The sequence below is a fragment of the Coffea eugenioides genome, chromosome 9 (assembly GCF_003713205.1).
Source record: "Coffea eugenioides isolate CCC68of chromosome 9, Ceug_1.0, whole genome shotgun sequence".
Classification (NCBI taxonomy): domain Eukaryota; kingdom Viridiplantae; phylum Streptophyta; class Magnoliopsida; order Gentianales; family Rubiaceae; genus Coffea; species Coffea eugenioides.
In genome coordinates, this window is record NC_040043.1 from 12,032,903 (window position 1) to 12,059,736 (window position 26,834).

The 26,834-nt window shown below is 34.4% G+C and overlaps 1 protein-coding gene and 1 long non-coding RNA gene across 2 annotated transcripts; one reads left to right on the top strand and one right to left on the bottom strand.

Moving 5' to 3' along the window:
* Window positions 1-1,206: 1,206 nt before the first annotated feature.
* On the top strand, window positions 1,207-5,014 carry LOC113783592. Its single transcript, XR_003469923.1, has 5 exons — window positions 1,207-1,674; window positions 1,868-2,119; window positions 2,200-2,261; window positions 3,147-3,269; window positions 4,791-5,014. It is a non-coding gene; the product is annotated as an uncharacterized LOC113783592 (long non-coding RNA).
* A 17,770-nt stretch (window positions 5,015-22,784) lies between these two features.
* Window positions 22,785-24,641, bottom strand: LOC113783395 (UDP-glycosyltransferase 76B1-like). Its single transcript, XM_027329519.1, has 2 exons — window positions 24,106-24,641; window positions 22,785-23,761 (listed from the first exon to the last, which is right to left on the bottom strand). The coding sequence occupies exons 1-2, from the start codon at window positions 24,602-24,604 to the stop codon at window positions 22,884-22,886; spliced, it is 1,377 nt and encodes a 458-aa protein (XP_027185320.1). The 5' UTR covers window positions 24,605-24,641; the 3' UTR covers window positions 22,785-22,883.
* Window positions 24,642-26,834: the final 2,193 nt, after the last annotated feature.

Sequence of the window (26,834 nt, forward strand, 5' to 3'; positions counted from 1 at the left end):
AAAAAGGTCACTAGTGACAACATTTCCTAGTGATGACAAAAAGTCGTCACAAAATGAGGTTGTTTAGGCGCGCCATTGAAGATTGTCACAATTGACTCAAAGCAACTAAGTTTTCAGTGAGGAACCTTAATTGTCGTCACAAAACTACTTTGCGCCATGGGACTTGGAAGGCACGAGTTTTACGATAGTGACAATTTGATAAAAGTTGTCAGTAATTCTACCTCTTTCTTTGACAACTTTTCATTATTGTCACTGTTTATATTTATTGACGATCGATTTTTGTCAGTAAAACTATAGCGTAGTTAGTGACAACATAGTATCATCACTAACTTGAACATCTCCAATGCAATTATTTAATTGTGAGCCTCAATATTAATTTAATTTTTTTAAATTTGGTAATTTATTAAACTAGTCATAGTTACTCAAATAATAATAGGTTTTTAACTGGAAAAAATTAATGAAAATTTCTAGTTAGAACAACTATATAAACTATTACAACTTGAGAAAGAGTACATTTACCAGTTGTTTGAATTTAGCAAAAAAATTTCATCCATTATAATTTTTTAATAAATATGTTAAGAAGTGGTGATTAGAAATACATTAATAGATTTAAATAAAAATTGAAGCTAAAAATTGACTTGGATTGTCTTGATTGACTAGAGCCAGAAATTTGTTCAAACTAAAAATGAAAAAAAGTGGTGCGGGTACTATACACTAAGAAAAGGTACCACTCTTACTCCCCACATCTAGGCATCTTCAGTACTCTTCACACTCTCCATCCCTCATAGCTAGTTTGGGAGTTTAGGAAAGAAAAGAAAAGAACAGAAATCTTAAGTTAGAAAAGAAAAGAAAAGAAAAGAAATGATTATAATATCTTTTCATGTTATTTGGGAGTTTTGGAGAAGAAAGGAGATGAAATAACTTTCCTTTGTTTGGAAGGGAGAGAATTGAAAAGATAAGTTTCAATTTTACGTAAAAACCCTTAAATCTTAAGATACCATGAGAATTTTATTAGGTTATATAGTTATATTTTAATCTTTTAAGGGTAAAAATGGCATATGGTATAATTCATTTAACTCACTCCACTTTCTCACGTTTTCCGCCGATTTTGGGCAGAAAGTTTTTCTGACGTGGAAGGGAGCTAACATCCTTCCGTTTCTTTTCAATTCTTTCCTATCCAAAGTCCCAAATGTGAGAAAGATTCAACTTTCCTTTGTAATCTTTTCTTTTCTCACCAAATCTGCTCTTCCAAACTAGCTATCAGTCAACTCCTTTATTCTTAACCCCATTTATTCATTTTCCAAAACCCTAGCAGCAACGGAGGCAGCAGCCGCCGTCATCAAAGATGCAGATCTTCATGAAAACCTTGACGGGGAAGACCATCAACCACTTGAGGTGGAGTCTTCTAACACCATCGACAATGTCAAGGCCAAAATCCAGGACAAGGAGGCCATCCCCTTGGACCAGCAGTGCCTCATCTTCGCCGACAAATAGCTGGAGGACGGCTGCACCCTAGTCGACTACAACATCCAAAAGGAGTCCACCCTCCACCTCATCCTCCGCCTCCGCGCCAAGAAGCTCAAGAAGAAGACCTACACCAAGCCCAAGAAGATCAAGCACAAGAAGAAGAAGGTCAAGCTTGCCGTCCTCCAGTTCTACAAGGTCAATGCTCAGGTAGGTCCTCTCATGTCTCTACTTGTTTCCCTAATTTTTTCCCCAATTAATTTGCCTAAATTTTTTCCCCAAATATTTTTTTGCAAAATTTTTTTGATGGCTAGTTTGAGTCATGGATTTAATCATCTCCTTCTGCAAAATTTTGCAAAATTTGCCCTAATTTTTTTTTTTTGCAAATTTTTTTTTGGTTAAGGAATTCAAGGTGGGGGATGAAGTATTCGAAGACATTGACAAAGCCAAAGGGATGTGGGTCACTGGCGGAGTACACTACAGTGGAGGAGAAGGTACTTGCTTCGAAGCCCAAGAATTTGAGTTTTGCTGAGGCTGCTAGCCTTCCTGTTGCCGTTGAATAGCGTACAGGAGAGTTGAAAGCACTAGGCTTTCAGCTGGTAAATCACTTCTTGTTCTGGGTGGTGCTGGTAGAGTTGGATCTTTTATCATTCAGGTAAAAATTTTGGCCTTTCTTTTTTCTTCGTTCAACTTTATCATTTTCCTTAAATAATTTTGGGTTTCTTCATTGTCTAGGTCTATGCAGCTGCTACTGTCTTTCTTGTACCTTTTTTGGAGAGGAAGGGAAATTTCCTGAGGTGAACTTCAATTTCATTAATTTTGGGTTATTTTCTTGCGTTGCTTAGGCAATTTCTGTTAACCACGTGATGCATCAAAATTCATAAAAAACACAATAATTTTATAGAAATTTAAGGAAAGTTTCATGGTTTTAAGTATTTTTGTACCTTGTTTCGCTTCCAATCTATATGTATGGTAAATCACCCTTGTTGGAAGTCATAAAAGATTTCTTGTTTTGCGTTAAAATATTTGGTTATGGGTTCAACATCAATTTTAGTGCTTTTGCATAAGTATACTACAGGTTGTAAACATTTTTTGAACTCCATTTTCAATGTCGAGTTAATATCGATGGCAGTGTAGTGGAGGTAGATTTTGCATGTTTCATTTAACAATTTGTATGCTTTCATGTACTAAGTGATCCTCCTATGCGTGGCAGGTTCATATAGATTCCGTAACAATTACTTATTAAGATTCATTTATCCTCTTATATAGGTCACGCAAATGCCGCACAACCTGTGTGCTTCTTACCACTAGGCTTATTTTTTTTACCTATTAATGTATCAGATTATCACTCTATAGATAGAAGCTTAGCTAAAAGGACATTATAGATGTAACTAACGAAGGCTTCAATGCAAAAAACGGTCTCATAATTTCTTCATGTTATGTCTATTGATAATCAAACAATTACAGCTCTTTGACACACAAAAGATTGGTTTGCTGCTGGTTTTTTTTTTTCCAAAACATTGATATGTTTGGAAATGATTAGCATTGGTCTAACTTTCTATAATAAGAGAACCCCTTCTTCTTTTTTTTTAACCAGTCATTGATATCTATTTTTATTGTCTCTCTGCTATAAGTTTTTAGTATTCCATTTTGATGGATGAATTTTTTTTAAACTGTAAAAGGATTGGAAATGATTCAGATAGGTTGTCTTCAATTGAGTCAAAAAGTGCATTGGTTGGGAATGAGAGCCAAAAAATGAAGGGTTATTGTCTGCTACATCCTCCTCACATAGCAAGCTGCTGAAGGTTCGAACTGATACTGCTAAGCTTTTTTTCTTGCAAAACCTTTTCTTTAAGCTAATAGTATTGATTTCAGTTGTACTATATGTTTTAGATTGTAATGCAAAAATACATAAGGAGCTATCCAAATGTGTAAAAGCCTTTTTAGTGATAGCCTCTGGATGTATCTCTCTCTGAATCTGATCAATTCGCATATCAATAGATAGCCTTCTGTTTTGCCACCATTCATGTGTTGTTGCACATTTTGCCACCATTAATCTGTTGTTCTGTTTTGGACATAATTTACTCTCTTCATTTATTTTCAGAACTGGTGAATATGGGTTGCTCTTCATTTTGAGTTTGAATGACAAACTTTGTTTTCATACTTGTCTAAGTTACTTTAAGTATCCAGAAATGAGTGTGAGAATTACATACTTGTTATCATGTCTCTTCAGTATAACCCAAAGTTCTATGTTTTGTCAAGTATGTTACCCAACAGAATTTTTTTTCAGATTCAATATTAAATGTATGTCTCAAAAGAAAAGTTACTTAGATATTCCTATCAATTGACTTTCTTCTTGATTAATGTGCATGTTAGATTGAGTAGGCTTCTGATCTAACGCAATGCTTTGAAAACTAGCCTTCAAATCAGTGAACCTAAAATAACCAATATTTTTAACTTTAAACTTTCATTTACTTTGGTGCAAATATGTCAAGTCTGTCTTTTTTCTATTAATAATGGTTCGTTTGTGATTTGTTGTTTTGGAATTAGCAAGCTTCAAATATTTTGCAATATTTGATCCACATTCATAATGATGCAAAAGTCATATAAGCAATCCAAGATCAGGTCGAAGATGATAAGGCTATCTTTATTGAGCGAACAGTAGTAAAATCCATTTGTTTAATTTTTTCCCTTAATTTCCAATACTTTAAAACACCCTGGTAAAAATCAGATGTATTGGTTAGTTCCAAAGAATTAGTGATAATTATTGAGGATCAATAAACAACAAATGGAGCAATACTGTGCTAAGCCATCCTTAGCAAAGACAAAGAAATGTTTGTAACTTTGTATCAATTAAAATTTCATATTTGGCTAAACCTTAGTAGCAGTTTTAGGTTTGGCTTTTCAATTACTGGATAAATTGAAAAGTAGTTCTAAAGGTTAACCTTTGATTAGAATCCTATTGTTTTTTGTTGCTATCTTGCTGCTCGCACTGAAGCTTCCATCAATTTTGATGCTTGAGAGGGTGCTATGGTCAGCAATGTTGGGTTTGTTCTCTTTGATATTTACTTGAAAAAAGTTTGCAAAACTTTAGGGAAGTTATTGAATTTATATGGTTGGATTAGTACAATCTCATTTTTATATCTATACCCAGTTGCTGGTTGGAAGTTCTTAGTACTTTATCTCTTACTTTGCTCTTATTTAGTCACTGTCTAGATGATACTTAAAAGAAATGATTTAGCTTATTTTCTTGCAAATTCTTAAGTTCTCTTTCTTGTTTCAACTTTTTCTTATCACTTACTAATAATTGAAGTACTTCACTGCAGATATGTTGCTTATTTTAGATTTTTGGAAAGATCAACAGCAAGAGTTGTTAATTGACTCAAGAACTATAGAGAAAATCTTATGCTCAAGATATGTTTCAACGACACATTTTTTTTGGGGACTTGGATTTGTTTTGTAAAACTGCCTTGACTTATATGTGAAATTTAGGTCAAATACCACTTATCAAACTATTTGTAGGGTGTTGTTGAACTTGATTATGATATTTGAATGCTTAAAATGATATTTTGGCATTTCGTAATGTAATGGATGCCTTCATTTGTTAATTGTAAAGCATTGTCATTTTTTTTTCATTTTAAGATATAATTGTAGTAGGAAAATCATCAAATTTCATGATGGTAAAGTGTTGTCACTGAATTAGATTTCTCCATTGACAACCACCTATTGTTATGGAATTGAAAAGTATTTAGTGACAACAAAAGTTGTCAGTAATTAGTTTATACTAGTTGACACTATGGATTAGTTTTAGTGACGATATTGCTTTGTACATCATTGACAAGATACTATGTCATCACTAAAATTACAACAATTATTGACGACACCAGTTGTCACAAAATAGTACCATTTACTGATGACTTTTAAGGTTGTCACCGTGTACTTTTACCGACAGGCCTTTTGTGACGACTCTGTGATGACTAGAAAGTTGTCAATAAAATTTATCAATGACGACTTTTTATTTTTTTGACGAAAATGGCTGTCACTAAAAACCAATTTTCTTGTTGTGTCTTATTCTCTTTTCTTTTTCATTCTTCTTTTTTTTTTCTCTTCTCTTTTTTTCAAAGCAAAGATAACAATATTGCCTCAAGAGCGTAATCATGAGAAGAGCATTCACTTATTGACCATATTAATCAATTAACTTATAAAATCAAATAAAGAGAAAAAATTTCATCAAATTTGCACAATTTAGGCATGATTTTCTCCACTTTATAGGATATACTTTCCTACAATTATAATAATTATAATCACATAATAGTCATTTTCAAGTTAAATGAGAAGTTAAGTTTTTAAGTCACATATATTTATCTCAAAAGTAGAACAAATTTGGTCTACTAATGGTATGGAACTTGTTACCCCTTGAATAAAATTGAAAAAATTTAAAAATTTTTGGGGCATTTTTGCAAATTTAGACAAGATTTTGAAAAAATTTTGGCAGAATTTTCCCTTGTAAATAGACTATACTCCCTGCCAACAAACCCAAGATTGACAATATTCAAGTGTAAGAAATATTTCCAAAACAAGTCCAAATCATTTTTCACCACAAGTCAATTACAACCAATATATATAATCTCAATTCTCCCCCCCCCCACGCTTAACATGCACACTATCGTCAATGTGTAAAAGAGAAATCAAGATAAAGAAGGTAATACTCCTCTATGTAGTGATTGACGTATCATGAAGTGTTACAAACCGTTGTCCGCTTATCTCCAAAATTTCTTGAGTTCCATTGGATAACCATTAGTACTAAAACCTAAAATATAAAATGGCAAATAAACTAGGTAAGGGTCAAAAGATGCAAAAGTGATAAAGGGATGAAGAATTTTTACAAATAACTCTGTGCCAACATTTTCTACATCATCACACAACATTTTCCAAACTTTTTATGCACTTAACATAATTATCACATTTATTACCTAGAATATGAAGTATAAGCATGTCTTCTTCTCTAGGTAATTAAAACATCACCATATAATAACAAGATTAGGAGTAAAACACAATCTAAGAAACATACATTATGCACATGTTCAATTTCACCAGTAAAATGTCACTAAAATTGGTAAATTCTTCACATATTCAAAATTCATCATCCAATCATGCTTTATATAAAGATTAAGTGATCAAATTGGTTAAAATGTCACCATATAAGGAATGTATATATGTAAGCATCATAAACAAGTCACATTTTAATAATTTGAACCATCCAATTATGCTTAACAATATTCCAAAATCAATCACCACATTGATGATAAAATAGGAATGTGCATAAATTAAAACATTGCATAGATCATTATATTCTCATATTTGATCCTCTAAACATGCTTAAAAGTGTTAAGTAAGCATAATGGAACTTATACACATCAATAACTAACATCACAAATTCACCATTTAAAGCGTATCAATAACCTCGAAAAAATTATGCAAATGGTGAATGTAAAATACCAAGTTAAGTTTAAGAAATTTACCTCAATTTGGTTGAGTGATATTTGATTATGTAAATGATGCAAAAAAAACACCTATGAAAATCACCCCATTTGACCTCCAATTACTTGAATTTGAAGCTATGAACCCTAGCCTTAATCCAATTTTTGAGATGTTTAATGTGAATTCTAATCGGTTATAAAGACTCTATGAAAATCAAATGATGTTTGTTTGATGATGTCATGCAAGAAAATGGTGTATAAGAGAAGATTGGTGAAATGTGTGTAAGTGTGTGTGAGAAAACATGAGGTGAAGAAGGAAAGAAGAAGTAAGAATGGAACTCACGTTTTCTTCTTAAAACCAGGAAGCAATACGCAACTTCAGGAAAATGCGACCTGAAGTCGCGTTTGGCATACCTGCATTTTCTTTGTTGTGGCTGTAGAATGCAATATGTGAGGTTGGAAAACACGATCTCAGGGTCACGTATTCTAGCCATTTTTTCAATTTTTGCAGTTTTTCTGCAGAATTTTTTCAACTTTCCAAAAGTTTGACTTTTACCCCAAATGCTCCAAATGCATTCTAGATCATTCTTTTGTGAAAATTATCATTGCACGCATAAGTAAAATGATCAAAACATGCATTTTACCTTTCTAACGAATCAAAAACAACATTTGCTCAAATCTAGCGGTTGAGTTCCATGATCAAATTTCGTCTTTTTCACCTCAAATGGTCACCTTTGCTTCTATTTTTCAAACCTACAAATACAAACAATAAAACAATTTAAACACATGATTTAAACATAAAATCACACAAAATTAACCTAAATTACCAAAATATTGGATTGCCTCCCAATTAGTGCTTTTGGTTATAGTCGTTGGCTCGACTATTGAACCTCATTTTTCAATGAGGTTTGGTTAATGAATAATCTACCATTTTAGGTCGTGGTGGATCATTAAAAGGTGATTTTATAGCAAAAGTCGCATGTTTCAATGATGTGAGAGATGGAAGTGACTTACCTATTTCAAATGTTTCATAGATATTACCTTGAATGTGCGTCACTTGAGTACTCACCAAAAGAGATGCCGCATGGCCTTCTTGAGCTATAGTACCTTTAAAATCTATGCTTTCAATATATTCCTCAAGAGCGGTGAAAAATGAATCATTAATACTTACTTCTTGAGATTCAAAGTTAGTGCCAAAGGTATTATCATGTGAAATAGATATTTTCTCATTGAAATACATATTAGATGTATCATTTTTATCAAAATGTAATCCATTTTCACATGCAAGATGCTCACCATTCATTGTAGGGTCATTTTGCATGTCATTAGAAGAAATACCTTCACATAATGCATACAATTGGTCTTGTATTCTGACGTGCACGAGATATACATATACAATTAGCTCATCCACAATCAAGTTTTACATTTATAACATCCTAAATACCTCACATGTGATTTTTCTGCAAGTATATAGGTCGTGAGCGAATATAGGGTATTAAGAGTCGAACCCACGGGGAAGATTTTCAATTACCGGTGTTTTTTGAATTCCTTTATTATCTAGACAACCATAAACAAAAAAGTAATGAAAATAACACTAGAAATCTCTTAGAGATATGGAATTCCTTAATACTCTTGCAAATTAGATTACCGATTTAGTGAAAGCTATTATCTTGGTTAGTTATGACGTAATTTTCTAATGTATGTGAAACCTACTCTCGTAGTGAATCAACTATACTTGTAGCTAAACCATACCTACTCTCATGATTTTTTTTTTTTAGTGTAAGCGGGAGGACTTGAACCTGAGACCTCTCGCTTACACTCCCTTCCCCCCTCGTGGTTATGAATTAATTACAAACTCATTTCTTCTATAAAATTACATGAAACAAGTCACTTAAGCCACAAAGGTGCACCTCTACTCTCGTGAGTGTACTCCCTAAGTTTATCACTTCTTTGAACTAGTGTTAAATTTCAATTCTCATTCCAAACTTAACACCTTTAGATAATCACAACTAATGGCCGGTTAATCATGATTGGCAAAGGAAAAGTGATAAATAACTTGCTCAAAATAATATCACTAATAAACCAAATAAACACCACTAACAAGATATAGCAAGTTCATCCATAACTCTAAGTATAAACTTTAGCTAAACATGATAAAAATACAAATCCAAACTTGTATTATAGCTAAACATGAAATCCAATACAAGAGAGAAAGTAGTAGAAGAGATTATGTCCCATATTGGTTCGAGAGATGAAAAAAATCGATTAATATGTAAGGGTCCGAGACCTAATAACTTAAGTTTTTGGATCAGAGTTGGTTCTCTGACTTACATGTTAGGCTTGGCTGGTATTGGACCAAGTGACCACGTGTGCCATGGGTTTAGCAAGGGTCCGGTTGGTGTTAGACAAAAAAGCCAAGGGTTGGCAAGTCTAAGTTGGGTTTCTGACTTACATATTAGACTTGGCTGGTATTGGACCAAGTGTTGGTGTTAGACTAAAGAGCCAAGGGTTGTCAAGTCCGGAATTCAGTTTGGATGTTAAAGAAGAGTAGGTCCATGATTGAAAGAAGATATGACCTTAACTATTAGGTGGGGTTGCATTGAATATTAAAGTGGACTTAAGAAGGGCTTGTTAATTTGGGTTCAATATAAGGGATTACTCATGAAGGAGAAGATTTGTTAGGTTCATGAGTAAAAGATTATATTTAAAATTGGTTCGAGATTTATTAGGTTTACGAGTAAAGAATTATATCCTAAATCGGTTCGAAAGATGAAGAACGAGCGGTTAATATGTAAATAAAGTTCCAAAATCTAATAGATTAAACTTTTGGGTCAGAGTTGGATTTCTAACTTATATATTAGGTTCTTTGATGGGTTCTTTCAATGTGTTTCTCCCTAACAGTAGTTATTGAGATAATATATTCTTTAGCCGCCTTTAGACTTCATCTTTAATTAAGTGAATGAACTTAACCTATACAGAAAAGAATTCTCAATCTAATGGTTTCTTATTACCTCTTATATTATGTTAATAAGCTACATCTCTCTCTCTTTCTCTATATTCAGTCAGCTCAAGTTTCCGTTAATCTTTATATCTCGAATTGATTAATTATATTCAACTTAATTTTCTATGGTGGATCAAAATTTTAGCTATTTAAACTTTGTAAAAAGTAAAAATACCTACTTTGAAGTGACCAGAATTAATTGGAGAATTTGGCTTTGACCATCACGGGATTTATTAATTGTCACAATTCACAAATGTGATACGAACAGTTGGGGCCAACTGACACTTCACATTCAATTATTGGCTCATGCAAACTTGAAGTATAATTCGAGTGCTAGTATAAAGTTAGAATTACAAACGCTCCCAGAAAATGAATGCATGCACTTTTGTAAATTCCCAACTTGATTCACCTGCAAGTAAATTTTTTTTTAAGCTATAGTTGTATGAGGGTCGCAAAAAATATTTTTAAAGACAATTTCTACCCATTATAGAATTGAAATTTCTCCAACATGTTTTTCCAAATTGTAGACTGACTTTACAAACATGATTAATGATAAGAGAATATTTAACGTACATTTTGTACAAGTTTGGCATGAATTTTTGGTATGTTTTGAGAAGATTAAAGCCATATTTGAATTCTTTTGGTGATAATTGCTTAAATATTGTTTAAGTGTTCAAAAAACTTGATAAATGAATGGATTAACGTGTTAATTCTGTGAAATTGTGAAGGATTGATATATGGAATTCATGCACGACATGAAGAAAAATGTAAGGATCATCTGGAGAATTAAGTACAAGGATCTAGAAGTAAAAATGAAGAAAAAGAAAAGAAGTGAAAAAACTGGAAATTGACCAGCACGGATCCGACCTCGGATCTGTGTGTACCAAGGATGATCCGAGCCTTCGTCTGTACTTCTAGAGTAGTGGATCCGAGATCAAATGATCCGAGCTCGGATCCATGTGAAAAAGGCCTCGGATCATCAATGATCCGAGCTCGGATCCAAGGCTCGGATCTGCCTCTCTCTGCTACAAGTGGCACAACCATTTTTTCTCACTTTTCACACAACTTTCCACCGTTTCTTACATTTTGGTGTTATTTGATTAACTAATTATATGTATTTCACTTGTTTGTAGGAGGTACCTGAGTTTCAACATCCATCTTGGAGGTGCATTTGAAGAACAAGCGTAAAAAGGGAAGTTTTCTTACCAAATTATGTTTTAAGTGTTTAGAATTCCCATTCATATATACAATGTTGCATTTCCAGTATATTCAAGTGAGTTTTAGTGATAACATATTTATAAATGCTCATGGACTCATTTGATGTGCATTTCATGCCCAAAGGTGCCATTTTGGTGTAAAAGTGCAAAGATGATCAAAGAAACTCACCCCTCGTTTTGCAATGTAGATGTGTTTGATGTGTTTTGAGAGGTTGGATATTTTGTTTATGGTATATTACACTTGCGTGGGGGTTGGATTTGATAAAAAGTTTATCCAATGTGTAATTTGGAATTGGCCTAAAAAGGGAGAAAAAGTTTGAAAAATTGCAGTTTCTGCAATTAGTGCAGAAATGTGCTGATCCGAGCTTGGATCCGACAAAACCCAGACGAATCCGACCTCGGATCGGTTGAGGACCAAAGGCGAAATTAGAAGATCCGACCTCGGATCCTAAGTTTTTCGCTCGGATCTGAGGGCTCGTCTGTGTTTCTAAAAGGCCGGATCCGAGCCTATAGGATCCGAGCTTTGGTATACACGATCCGACTTCGGATTAAGTATTCTTGAAAAATTCAGAATGGGGAATCCGAGCTCGGATCCAACAAAATTCAGTCGGATCCAAGGGCTCGGCTGAACATCTGAAGTAGCAGATCCGAACCCTGTCGGATCCGAGGGCTGCTAGAATCGATCCGTGCTCAGATCGGTTCGCGGATATAGCAGAACCGAAGCCTCGGTTCTGCCATTTTCTAGCTTTTTCCTATTTCTCTTCACCGAACCCTAGCCTCCTTTCTCCAATCTCCTATTTTACCCACCAAACTTCCATTTTTTAACCATAAAAACATCTCCCTACCACTTGTGATTATTAACCCTAAACAAATTCGCATCAAAACAACATTCAAAAGGGATTTTAATCATCTTCAAGAGACTTTGGGGTCAACTGAAATTCTTCAATTTCGGGTCGAATTTGGGTTGTTTTCTCCCTCTTTTTGGCATCATTATCATCCCATAGCATCACTCTTCACATTTGAGGTAAGAAATTTCAACTTTCTTTGTTATTTCACATTTCCTATTTCTTATTTTTTTGTATTTTTCTATATATTTGGGGAATACATGTTTGTTGAAAATTCTTGCTATAATTGTACTACATTGTGTTAATATGTGTTGTTACAATTATTTTCATGCATAGTATTGAGAGAATCATGGATTTGGTGATATTTTTTGTACATTTTTTCTCAATTATTAGGTTTGCGCTTATTTGTTATTTGGACTTGGATTTCTTACTTTCATTTAATATATTAATTTGTTCTAAGAAGTATAAATCACTTTGGTGTCAATTGATGATAATATGCATTCATTAGAACAAGTTGGTATATATTTCTTTCGAGAAATTGCTAGATATTGATACGTGCTAAAAATGGGGAGGTTCTTAGTAATGCATATGGAGATGTTGCTTTTTTATGATGTATAAAAGTTGATTTTGTAGCATATTGTCCTTAATAGTCCATTTTACTTTGAGATGTTACTCCATTCTTGTAAATGGCTTTAACTCTCAAGTGTTTGGATTTATTATGTGCGTAGTGATATTCTTTTGAAACTATGAATTCTAAATGTTAAAAGTGAATTTGAGAAAGTGTTAAGAAGATTATTTGCTTGTAATTGTGATTGTTGGCAGGGAGTTTTGTCCTTTTTCAAGGGGAAACTCTGCCGAAATTTTTCCAAATCACTTTTTAACATTATTGGTCGTGTATTTTCAAGGGATTTAGAATTCTTCTAATGTGCGTTTGATCTTGTTTTTGATATAGGTACTATGGCTCACACAAGACGATCTCGTGTTCGTACTCCTTCACCTTTTTCAAGTGAAGAGCGTACTCCTTCAATACCTGAAGAGTCACCAGTGGAAGAATCTCCTTCACCACAGTTGCCGCCACGCTCACGGCGTAAGAGAGCAGCTACGAACCATGAGGAGCTAGCTCCAGATTATGACACCACTCGTTTCACCTACCTCGAGAATCAACAGTGGTACGAAGTCGGCTTAGACAAGGAGATCATAATTGAGAAACACTTGGCACCGGAGGTGGATGACCACTACAAGATCTCCATGGTATTCAAGCGACTTGGATGGGAAAATATACTCAAATCGCCGAAGCATTACTACCCCAACTTGGTCCGAGAATTTTATGCTAATGTGGAGGCCAAGCAGAGCCACAGTGGGAATTTAATTGTCTCTTGGGTTCGAGGCAAGAGAGTGGCCATCACCCGGGATACAATAGCCTGATTTGTCAAACTCAAGGATGAAGGAGTGGATGTTAAATTGACCAAGAAATTTAAAGCACGTGATCCATGGCAAGTGGGAGAAGCTGTGTCACGTCTTGAGGGTCGGTACCGTGAGCGAGGAAGTTCTAAGAAGCTCATACTAGATGCGGATTCCTTTGAGCCTCGGTACCATCTTATTTTCTATATTTTCGCTTTCAATGTGGTACCGAAAAGATGTGGAAAACGGGAGCTCCGCAATAGTGACCTCTACTTCATGGATAAGATGATGAATGGTGTAGGTCGACAGCTGACTGGTATTCCTCTGGCAAGCATTATTATCAGTTATATGAGGACCACAGCTTGCATGAGGGCTGGCGAAACCTGTTTTGGGTTCCCTCGCCTTCGCTCCCTTATTTTTGAGAAGCTCGAGGTTCCTCTTGGAGCCAAGCGAGCCATTGTCACTAGGGCTACCGAGGAGGTCAATGCCTCGATACTCAAATCCTTGGGTGTCCCTACTGATTTGGAGCTTCGTTAGTTCGAGAACGTTGGAGAAGCTTCGACCTCAACTCAGCCCTCACCGCACACTGAGCCAGAACAGAAGCTCAAGAAACGGAGGCACAACAGGCTCTACCTCTCCCACTCCACGACCAACACCTCCTCCGAGATCAAAATGGCAAGAGGTCCTCAATGCCATATGCTGTATGGAGACAAAGGTCATGGAGCGCATCGATCAGACGGAGCGGCTGATGATGGAACAATTAGACAGGCATGATCACCATCTACGGGTGATGGAGGATCATTTCAATATCCGCCGTTCACCTACTCCGACTCCGCACCATGAAGAAGGACATATTGGGACATCTCATGGTTCTCAAGGAGTTGAAGAGACCGTGGATCCTACTTCTGAGCCGCCATGAAAATCTATTGCCGATTGGAACTTTTGCAATCTTTTGTTTCTTTATTTTTCTTTTATTGTGTTCAGTTTAAACCTTGCAGTTTTCCTTTGGATAATCTTGTGCTACTTATGTTTCTTCGTACCCTTTGTTTCATTTTGGATAGAATTTGGATGTTCGTGAGGTTCGTGGCTTCAAATTGCATCACCACTTCTTTCTAGGGGAGTACTAGTTTCTTTTACCTCCCTCCACAATGAGGATATTGTGAATTTTAAGTGTGTGGGAGGAATTACTTTATCTTATGGGTGATTGTGTCTTGAAGTGCATGATTTTAGTTGTTTATGGCTTAGAAATGTTGGAATCATATGTGGAAATATTGTCATGAGGTTAATTTTCTTGAAATTGAGGTTGTTGGCAGAGAGTTTTATCCATTTATATGGGGAAAGTCTGTCAAAATTTTTCTAAAAAATTTTCCAATAGTTCATTGCATTTTTTCAATAAATGGCCAAAATATTCAATTTTAAGTGTCTATTTCTTCCATTGGATAAAATGTTATATGTATTTTGGGAAGGTTTAGTCCTTATATGGCTTGGAATTAATTATTATGCAATTAGGATTTTTACATTTTAGAAAATATATTCAGTTAAATGAGGAAAATTATGCTTAGAATTTTGCATGTTTAATGATATTTCTCATTTTTACTTAATTTTATAAGTAAGTGATTGATATAGTCAAAACAAAGCCAGATTCATCCTTTAATTATGCTCAGAGGGAATATTGAGTGTGAGTTTTGTTAATAAAAAAAATAAAAAATAAAAAAAATCTACTCCAATGATTCACATACCGAATAACCAGGGGTTGGCATTTACAAATGTTGACATTCGCGTAAAAAGGTATTGGAATTAAGAGTATGCTTAGCAATTTGAATAAGTGAAATGTTGAGTAACTAGAAATGTTCACCTAAAAGTGTCGATTTTCGCGTAAAAAGGCATTGTCACTATTTAAGTAAAAAAGAAGTATAAATAAATCCCTCTTAGTTATGAAAATTTTGATGGATATATGATGAGAAAGACCATAAAATTGACTATGTAATTTACTTACTTGTGAAATTGGGATAGGATGAGAGATTGAGTTGAAGTTGTTAAAATTAAAGTATAATTATCTTTCTTTAACTTGATATTATGAGTATTTAGTGTAATCTGAGCAATGGCATAATGATTGGTTTCTAGGTTTTTTAGGAATTAAATTTGACAAAAATACGTATATTGTTTTATTTCTTGAATCATTGTAGTAAGTTATGTGTGAATTGCTTGAGGACAAGCAATGATTCAAGTGTGGGGGAATTTGATAAGAGAATATTTAACGTACATTTTGTACAAGTTTGGTATGTTTTGAGAAGATTAAAGTCATATTTGAACTCTTTTGGTGATAATTGCTTAAATATTGTTTAAGTGTTCAAAACTTGATAAATGAGTGGATTAACGTGTTAATTCTGTGAAATTGTGAAGGATTGATATATGGAATTCATGCACGAGATGAAGAAAAATGTAAGGATCATCTGGAGAATTAAGTACAAGGATAGTAGGAGTAAAAATGAAGAAAAAGAAAAGAAGTGAAAAAACTGGAAATTGACCAGCACGGATCCGAGCTCAGATCCGTGTGTACCAAGGATGATCCGAGCCTTCGTCTGTATTTCTGGAGTAGTGGATCCGAGGTCAAATGATCCGAGCTCGGATCCATGTGAAAAAGGCCTCGGATCATCAATGATCCGAGCTCGGATCGTTCTGCACCCCTCGGATCAAAGGCTCGGATCTGCATCTCTCTGCTGCAAGTGGCACAGCTATTTTTTCTCACTTTTCACACAACTTTGCAGCTATCTTGGGTGAGAGAATTCTGTGGCACATGATTCTGCAACAAAAGGGAAGACAAAATGAGTTATTGACAAGTCAAAACATATCTTTTGACTTTCTTTAACAAAATCTTAGTTGTTGGAATCATGAAGGAGAAAAGAATGTGCTTTCCACCGCCTTTTATGCAGAGAAGCAAGGAGAAGCCAGACATCACCATACGTAGGGAGTTTTTCCTCTTGTAATAAGTTTTCTCTCTAGCTATAAGTTCTTGAAGAAGCACTTGGAGACTTCACTTGTAATCATCTTGTACAAGACATAGCAGAAATTTGAAGGCTTCACCATTAATTGGCTAAGCTTTTCTTTATCTTTCTTGTACTTGTACTTTATCATGTTTTGCATTAATAAACTTGTGAGTTTGATTGTTATATCATTCATGAATAGCTAAATTTCCTTATCTAGGGAGTAGATGAAACCTATGGCTAAATGATATAAATTGAATGTGATTTACACTTGTTGTATCTTGTATTAACTTGTCTATTTGTGCAGTTGTAATTACTTGTTATTGTTTGATCACCAATAGCATGTTTATAGTTGTTATTATTCAATGAGAATTGGTAGTAACAATGGAAACACATAAGTAGAGCTTAAGTTGTATGTTCATAAAAATAGAGGTACACTTAAGTGGATTACTTAACATTTCATGAAGGAAAACAGAGTAGAACTAGTATTTCACCATGAAAATAGGGAAAACTAGACTACTCTAGGCCATTTCATCATGAGAATGAGATCTGGTAATATTGGAAATGAATCCCTGGTTAAACAAGGATTGTAACAAGAGGTAAATCTATTCATTTGTGTTGTTTATGCCATAAGTGGAATTTACATCCCTAGATTCAATTTTGAGTGAAAGTTCTCCATTTGCATTTAGCATTTATTAAACCAGATTGGTAAACAATAGCATTATAATCTTCTTGCTCAGATTCATGGTAAGTCTAAATAATAGAGAAAATAAGAGCCCGGTACTTGTTTAAATTGCTCATTGTGGGATCGACCTGATATTTGCCCAAAACTACTAAGTGACCTGTATACTTGCAGTTCAACGGGTAAAATTCGGAAATAAACTTGCATTGATATAAAAATCCTGTCAATTAACAAAGTAAGCAAGTCATTTACCGTATTTTTTTTTGGTAAAATAAAAGTTTGGGTGGATTCGACCCCAATTACCACCGGGTCAGGGCAAGCCTTTAGGATCATATATCGCTTACAAAAAATGTGAACAAGTCATTGGAACCCGGTACCCCTTCAAATTTATCTTCCTTTACTAGGCACGTGTCGGGTACCATCACATACACCATTTGATTGACATGAGTTTGGGTTAGCCATTTTTTTATCATTATTTGCCCTGCATATCAACGGGTACCCGATTATCGAATATCCATTCAAAGTGAGTCAATCAACGGGTATCGCTCTATCCCGCTCAACATTTAATTTTTTTAAATGATTTATATTAATTTAATGTTATATTTTACATATTCATCTAAGACTCAACATAGATTTTTTTTTCTTAAAAAAAAGTCTCCTATTGAAAAAAAATACAAAGAGAATACAAGAAAAAGAAAAAAAAACTGAAAGAATTCAAAATCAATGAAAATTTAAAAAGTAGTACCTCTTTTTTAAATATATATTCCACATCAATTAAGCTTTCCTAAAAAACATAAGAGATCATGACCTCTATGAATGAATCTTGTAAATAAATTATAGTCTTTCATATTTGTAGTGTAATTTGTATGATGAAATTATTTATTTAACTCTAAAAATATTATTTTGTAGTTGACAAGGTTCAAACCTGCGCTCTAAATTTTATACCTAAACCCTTGTTAAGTGCAAGTGTACAAGTCGATGCTCGTAGTATTGAGGAATTAAGATCGACCCATGACGATTACCACCAACTACTAAGACTTTTCACTCACTCCATTATGTAGGCCAACAAAAATGCTTAACTGAACCAAATGACAACAATGTATAAAAATGCAAAAGCAAATTAGTAAACTTGAAAAAACTCAACCAAATGCAAATGTTCTAATGTATAGAATTCACTAAATATATTTAAATATGGATGAACTAGTCAGTTATTGCTAATGCCCTTGTCTTGCTAAGAATGGATTTCACTCAAATAATCCGAACTTGCCTTTGCCAATAAACCGAATATAGCCAACACTCTAATCTGCCTACTTTCGTGGTGAAATCACAAGTGATGACTTAATTTAACACAAAAAAAATGCCAAAAACATCCACTTAAGTGTGCCACTATTTTTGTGTATTTACTCCTTAAGTTCCACCTATTCCATTTTCATTATTGTCAACTATTTTCATAGATTAACAATAACTATCATGACTTGCAAATGGTAATCAAATACTCACAAGTATAAAAGCAAGAATAGATAAACTAGCAAGTATAAGAGATAGCAATAACAAACTGCATTCAACCACAATCAAAGCACAAATAGTTTCATCTATTCCTAGAACAAGATAGATTTAGTTAGACATAATTGATGCAAAAAGAAAGTTCAAGTCTTGAATGTAACCAAAAGTATTTAATTTCAGCCATATTGATACCTTATATTTTGATATAAGCAAAGGTAATCTTTAAAATATATTGATTGACCAAATTGTGCTCAAATATCTAATTAAGTAAATTTATTAAGATGATATTAAAATAACTAAAATAATATAAAATTATAGAGAATTTATAAAAAAAAAAATCATTTGATCAAATGAAGATAGCTAATTTTTTTCCTTTTAGTTCAAATGGAGACTTCAAGTAATTCTTAAAATTCTTGTGATTTTTCATTAATATATGTAATTTTTATTGAATTTTCTTGTACATGTAATTAAAAGCTCCATAAAGCTGCCAAATAAAGCATGTGTTGTGAATGTGCTACATTTATTTTGTGTGCTAGGTTGAGCTTTATAGTTTGTATATGCATGTTTTTATACTATAATGTACAAAATTATAAATTGGCAGATTGTCTTCATTTGGTCGAAAGTGAATACCTTACAACTATTTTATATTTTTGTAGAGTTTCTAAAAGTTTTGGGATTTTACTGTAATTTTTTTATAACACTAACATTATTGCAAGGTAATTACTACTGTAAGATTTCTTTAATTGATTTAACCCTAGAGGCAAACGATAGATTTTTTGTGTATTTTCATATCACATTAATAAATTTTATTAGTCTTCACAGAATGTTAAGGACCAATTTGCCAATTAATATATTTTAAGGATTAAATATGTTTAAATCAAAATGTTTGGGAATAATTTGGTCGAAATAGAATATTTGAGGACTTTGTTTGTTTCGGCTAAAATATTAAGGACCAATTTTGTCCAACCCTCATATTTTGAGAACTAAAAGTGTATTTTTCCGTTGTACTTATACTTGATTGCTTAATCTATTTACTGCTATATGCAATATGAATGCAACACAAAGCCATGAAAAAGTAGGAAGAAAATACACTGAATTGAAAATGTAGAATACATAATTCTAACAAACAAAGAGTCTAGAAGCAAATCAAAATTGGCTTAACTTTAACTAATAAAATAAAAAATGGAATAATTTCAGAAACCTCTCTCGAGGTTTTTGACAATTTCATTTACATATCCGATCCTCTAATATTAAAAATTACACTGGCCTCCCTTGGTTGACATGTTTGATAACAAAGTCAGCCCCTATTATAAAAATGACCTCAAAAGTGAAGCAAAAGTACCAACACACACTAGAAGAAAACAATTAACACTTTTTGGTGGGGAAAATGCCAATAAAAAAGAAAAGAAAAGATTGCCATTAGTCTGATCCTCTCAAGATAGTAAAAAAAAAAAAAACATATAATAAGCTGCACTTTTGACTATTGAGTTCAAGAAGAACTGTTGGTAGTGCAACAAATATTTCATGCCAGCATATAAGGTTAGTGAAAGTGCCAAAAAAATTCACACCGTTTTTAATTGACGATGTTCTATAAACAAAGTCATCTATGACTATTATAAAATAGTACAGAGGCACATTAACATGCACATTCACAAATATAGTATATGACCTTCTAAGAAGTTTAAATCATACTCATGGCAAGCATTAAAATGACAAACAAAATCGATACTTAAAAGACTTGGAAGTAAGTTTAATAAACCAATAAAGTTTTGATCTTTCTCCTCTAGTGATTTCGATGGAGTCTAAATTGCAGTATATTAGTCACCTTTTTACACAAATCTTTCACCAATGAAGGATCACAAATAGCTGAGCCTCTAGTTCCTTGAGTTTCTTTTTTTTTTTTTTCCTGAAAGCTATTTTGGTTTTTTTTTCAGAATAATGCTATCATAAGTTCTACTTGGCTCCTTAAGCATATATACCTCCAGCTATCTGGCACCAAGTAGCAGAAAAAATTGTATTTTCAAGCAATTTACTTTTCTCATTTTTTCACTATTTTTTGGCACAAATTTTTCACGGCCATTTGGTCACTTGAAGGCTTCTAATGGTGACATTTGGTCACATGCACATGAAAGAGGAGGCCAATGTAATTTTTAATATTAGATGGTATTTATGTGAAATTGTCAGAAACATCAGTGGAGGTTTCTGAAATTGTCCCATAAAAAAATTTGGCAGGCCAATCTCTCAAGTTCTTGAGAAATTTGCACCTAATCAGGCCTAGTCACCACTGGAAAGGCTGTATACTATTGGCTATGCCCGGGGCCACTTTTGACACTAATTGATGTTTTGACATTTCTTCGGTACATTGGGAGTGTTTGGATAGTGTATTATTTGAAATATTATTTGAAATAATTACTGTAGCACTTTTTGTGATGTGATGTATATGAGATAAAAAGGTGGTTGGAAATATAAAAAGGTGGGTTGAAAAATGTGTCTATGATGTAAGCGAAATATTATTTGAGATAATTGAGGTATTCAAACAAACCCATTACTTTCATAGCTGACAAAGATCACTGACTTGGGAGCTTATCTGTCCAGCCTGGTGGTAGTAGTTAAATGTTCTATCCAGGTTCAGTAAACTATTGGAGGATCAATGCTGGGAAGTATTTAATTATGAAGCAGACATAAAGTAAATTTTGCCAAAATTGTTGACCGATTTTGTTCGTTCGTCCTCTTCTCTCTCTTTAAAGGCGTCGAAGATAAGCCTGAAATTACCATTTTCTCTCTAAAGGTGTTGATGATCAGCCACCAACCATGTTTTGGTTGGACCAAGTAAGGCGGAGCTGTATGCATGAAAGGTAGAAGTGCTAAAAAGTTGTACCTGCATAGCATAACGCGCGGTCTCACCCTTGCAGAGAAAAACCAATGTTTGATAAAAATGAGTCTTTTCAATTTCTTGTAAAGAGATTATGACACTTGCACATTCACAGGATATAAAATTCGGTACGTAGCATTAATCTTCAAAAGTTGGACCATTTTCCGAACCAACTACACCTGCTCTACCTATTTAAGATTAAAGGTGTCGAATTAATGTTATTCATTTATATAGCTCATCTACGAAGAAATTACAAACTAATATTGCATCAACATTTGGCTCAAGAAGAATTAGTAATAACAACAACAAAAATTACAAATTTTGTCACCTAAATCAATCAATTTGGAGCAGGATTGTAAGGAATCAGGAAATTAGGCAAATCTAGTGAACATATATTTAGTTATCTACAAAGCACAAGTCACTTCAGTCAGAAAGCTTTAAATTACATGCTCACTTATAGACTTATAGTTCACGTGGCTCAAATTCAATAGCATTACTTATTTGTCGTGTAGTATCTCTTAAAGCAATAATCACCTAACAGCAGTAAATAAGATGTACCAAGTCCTTGTAAGAATTACACATTGCCAGTCGCGTACCCATTAAATGCACGTAATCCTTTGGATAGCAAATTTTTTTTAAAAATTTTTCGCTTGCATCATAAACATGTTTTTCAATTCATCTTTTTATATTTTCAATCATTTTTTTATCTCACATACATCACATCACAAAAAGTGTTACAGTAATTATTCCAAATAATTATTTAGAATAATGCTCTATCCAAACAAAGCCAATAAAATCCACTTGAACTTATCACCAGAATCTTAGTTCTTAATATTTGGACAAGTGGTAGGGAGAAACCAACCCAGGTATTCAATATGAAAGTGATATCCTTTGTGAAGTACTTAGACATAGGTTAACTAATTGTACCACTAACATTATTATTATTTGTACCTTTTAGAAAAAGGTACAAGTATGCTCGTCTTGTAGGTCTACCTAAAATTTTTTAGTATCCTTTCGACCAGCACAGGTATATTTGAGAAATATTGCGCCTTTACTGAATTTATTACAATCTTGATGTGAATGGGGATTTCTTAACAAATCTATCCATGCGAATTGTATCAGGTGGATAATTTTCTCCCCTCACTTTGTTTTTTAATTTGTTTTAGCAAGGAAGAGTAAAAGAAGAAGAGGGGAAATTGAATCGAGCATCTCTAATTTTTAAAATCCTAATCTTAATTACTAAATCAAAGTGTCGTGTCGTGTCGTGTCGTGTCAATACCAAAAACCCATTTTAGAATGGAAATTGTACCATAAAAACAAGAATATATCCGGATAATTCAGATTGAAGCTTAAATTACACATGTTTTGGAAAAAAAAAAATAGTTATAGAAAATTACCATTAGACGGAGCCTTTAGACAGGGAAATTAACAAGATCAGAATGACAAGATGTAATCAATGAAGCTCTCTAGTGATTGATTTGAAGAACCACCTTGCTCTAAGCAAGAATTAATTGTATCCTTGAGAGACATTACTCTATCCCTTATTTCTTCCCCTTCTTTTTCTGTCATTAATCTTCTAATCAACATCTCGATCTCCTCTCTATCAAGTCCTTTCTCCAACTGCAATCCAAGTTTCCAAACATCGTTAACGAATCGAGAATTTACCATTTGATCACCGAAAAAAGGTGAACAAATCATTGGAACTCCTTCACATATACTTTCCAGCGTAGAATTCCATCCTGAATGTGTCCAGAACCCTCCAATGGCAGGATGAGCTAGTACTTCTTGTTGAGGAGCCCATTCGACTATATATCCCCTTCCCTCCACAGCCTCCAAGAAACCATTCGGCAATCTTGCAAGCTCTTCAGAATTTTGTACTAATCCAGGCCTGATCACCCAGAGGAAAGGCTGCCTACTATTGGCTAGGCCCCAGGCAACTTCAGACAATTGAGTTTCATCCATTTCTGCAATGCTTCCAAAGCTGACATAGATTACAGACTTGGGAGCTTGTTTATCCAACCAAATGATTGCACTTTGATCTTGTCTTAGTAAACTGCTTGAGGAGGCAGGGAAGTATTTGTGTAGTGGGCCTACTGCAAAAATTGGGATGCAAAATTCTTGGCCAATTTTCATCAGTTCGTTATCCTCAAGCTCTTTAAAGGTGTTGAAGATCAGCCCGGAAGCCGCTTTAGTCCCTTCCATCATAAGACTCATTATCCTGTCTAAAGATTCCGGGAATCGCGTCTTTATCACTGGAATGTCTTTCACTTTTAGGGGTGGGAATTCTCCCACTCGTGCTTCCAGTTGAGAATCTGATATTGCACGTAAAAATGCCAAATATTGTTCATGTGCTTCTCTAATGCAAATTCCGAGTACCGAACAAATGTAGAAATATTTATATGCTTGTGGATGATTCTCAAATATGACGTTAAACAACAAAGAATTATGCTAAACCTGACACCCCCGCATTTTGAATTTTACACCTTGTACGTATTTTAGTGCATGCCATCAATATTAATGGTACAAATCATCAATGCTCCAAGGTGTGAAATTCAAATGAGAGGGTGTGGATTCAGCCCCTCCCCACAAAAAATGCTGATGTACTTATATTTGTATGCAATGATGGAGGGGCTACAACAATAGAGACTTAACAAACCTTGTTTTGGGAGATATCCCTTTTCTCGAAAATGAGGAAGGGCATGAAAAGCTAAAAAAGAACAAACACTTGTAGTCCTGAACACAATCCTGGGAAGCTTGAAGCTGTCAGCTACATCCTGAGTGAAATGCCAAATGCTGTCAGTGATCAGGGATGCGACATGCTCCTCGTTATCCGATAATAAGCTAGCCAAGCATTCGCGAAACGGCCTGATGCAGTTAAGGTTGAGCCGTGTGACAAGAGCTGCAAGATCTGATGTAGAAAATTGATGTTCCAACAAGCCATCTGGGATCGAGTGGAAGGCAAAATTAGGATACTTGGAATGGTCTGGAGAGTTGAATTGGGTATGAATTATAGAAATGCTAAAGCCTTTCAAGTGAAGAATACTTGCTAGATGAATCATAGGGTTTATGTGGCCTTGCAGGGGCACTGGAAAGAGGACCAAACGGTGTCTTCCCTTCTTGGCTTGCATTTCAACCTTTCCAACCTGATCCTTCATGAACCTTTTGTATACTAAAAGGATGAATTTGAGCAGTTTTAGGTATTGGTTCAGAATAATAAAAGTATTAGAACACGTGGTTTCCTATACAATGGAAGGGTCTATTTAATGAGTGGTAATAGGCACCTATTATTAAGATGTAGTTCGAGAATTAAATTTTGGGGAAGATAATTTTCATTAGTAAAAATGTATAAATGAACGGAGGGTAATAATTATTAGTATATGTATCCATATATGATAGGTGGATTAATTAAGGTGCGCTTACGGTGCCCGAAAAACCCTTAATGGAATACATCTTCAGACCGTTAAGGATCATCCTACATAAATACAAAAGAAGAATGATGCTTCACGTAAACTAATTTGCACGTTTAATTGACAAGAACAGGCAGAGAATGGAAAGGCGGAAAGTGGGCAAGGTGGGGTTTGGCAACTTTCCCTTTGGTTTGGGGAAAAGATTTCTTGCACGACATAGAAGTAACATTTATTAGGGCTATAAGAATTTAATTGTGGGGGTGGGTTTCAACCCCTATCATGGGTTTTAAATTTAATTATATTCAAACATAATGTTTGTTTAGGGCCAATGGGAATAAATCAATGGAAATGATAGACCTCTTCTATGGGTTTTCTAATTAACCACGTCTTACTAGGAATAATCTTAAGGGAATTTCGCCATTTTCGTCCCTAAACTTTTACACTAAAACCAATTTTATCCTTTATGATTTTTTTTAGCCAATTTAGTCCTTCGACTGTTTTGAAGTCTCTAATGTAGGACTTTTGCGGCGGCGACACCATATTTTACATATTCCGTACAACCGGTGATGGGTATATCTGTCTTTTTAAATTAAATTCTTCAATTTAGACGGACTTTGACCATAGTTCTTCTTCTTCGATGAATTTCACTGAAAATTTCATCTGGATTTATTAGAAACTTGCCCAAACTCTCTCTCACACACTCAAATCAAAGAAACAAAATCCACGAGAAAAACATAGAAAACCAAGAACCAAAAGGAAAATTGAAACAAAATTTGAAGGAGAAATCTCTCTCATACACATTTTTAAATATACTCACCGGTAAACTCATTTTGTTTGGTTCTGATTCTTCGATCCTCCATTCATGGTTGCTAGCAAAAACACCACCAATTGTCACTACCGACCCACTTTCATCCGTCAACTCTCTCATGACTAGTCATCATTCATTTTTCACCTTGAGTTTCATATGGACTCATAAGAATCTCTCCAAAATCCTTGCAGAATCTTAGTTGTAGAGTTGTATACTCCATTTTCTTCCCAAGAAAAGAAGAAAAGAACCAAAAACAGAAAACCAACAAAAGCATTAAGGGAATCCGAGGAGCAAGGGGAGCTCGCTGCCGCCATCACCATTGCCGGAGTTGCTATCTTCTTGCTAGAACCACCACTACTTACAGATCATCATGAAGAAAGTACTGTGCAGTTTCCATAATCCTTTTTTTGTTTTAATCTCTAGGTTGAGATGATTTTTTTGGCTGTTGAAATTGCTATCTTCTTCCCGTATGCTTTGTTTTGTAGATGAATGAAATTGAACAATGATACTTGCTGCAATTTTGTTGTTTCTTTTTCACCTTTTCTGCCTGAACGAAGCTTGACAAGATATTTGTCGACTTAGCCATAGTCAAATTTCATACGAAATATTCAATTTTTGTGACGACCTTAATCTGTTTGACAAAATGCCCAAACGAAATGAGTTTGTAAGTAGACTTGAGAGTATGTTTGAGAGCCATTTCTCCTTTAAGACGTGCGGCGTGCCTCAACCCGATTCCCACCGCTATACCAAAATAATCAAGCACCCTTTGTTAAAAGATGAGACCGCCCCTGGTTTCCGGTTCCTCCGATTGTTTTTCATTTTGCCATAGTAACCCCTCTGGGCTCTGAGAACTGAGACCATCCAGCCAACCACGTATATATATATATATATATATATATACACACACACACACACACACACTTGTCCTCCCACATTCATTCACCGGTCACCACCCATTCCAAAAGAAAGGCCAAGACCTGCTCCTCAAGGCAAAAGAAATTCCCTTCCTTATCGAACCCACCAAAAAAAAAAAGAAAGAGCAAAGGTAAATATAATAATAGCTCCACGGATTGGAATTCCATCTTTTCTCCCCAACTTTCTGGAACTTTCTCATTTTTTCCTTCCGCTACTTTTTACTTGCAGCTACAACCGACATCTTAGATGTCGCCG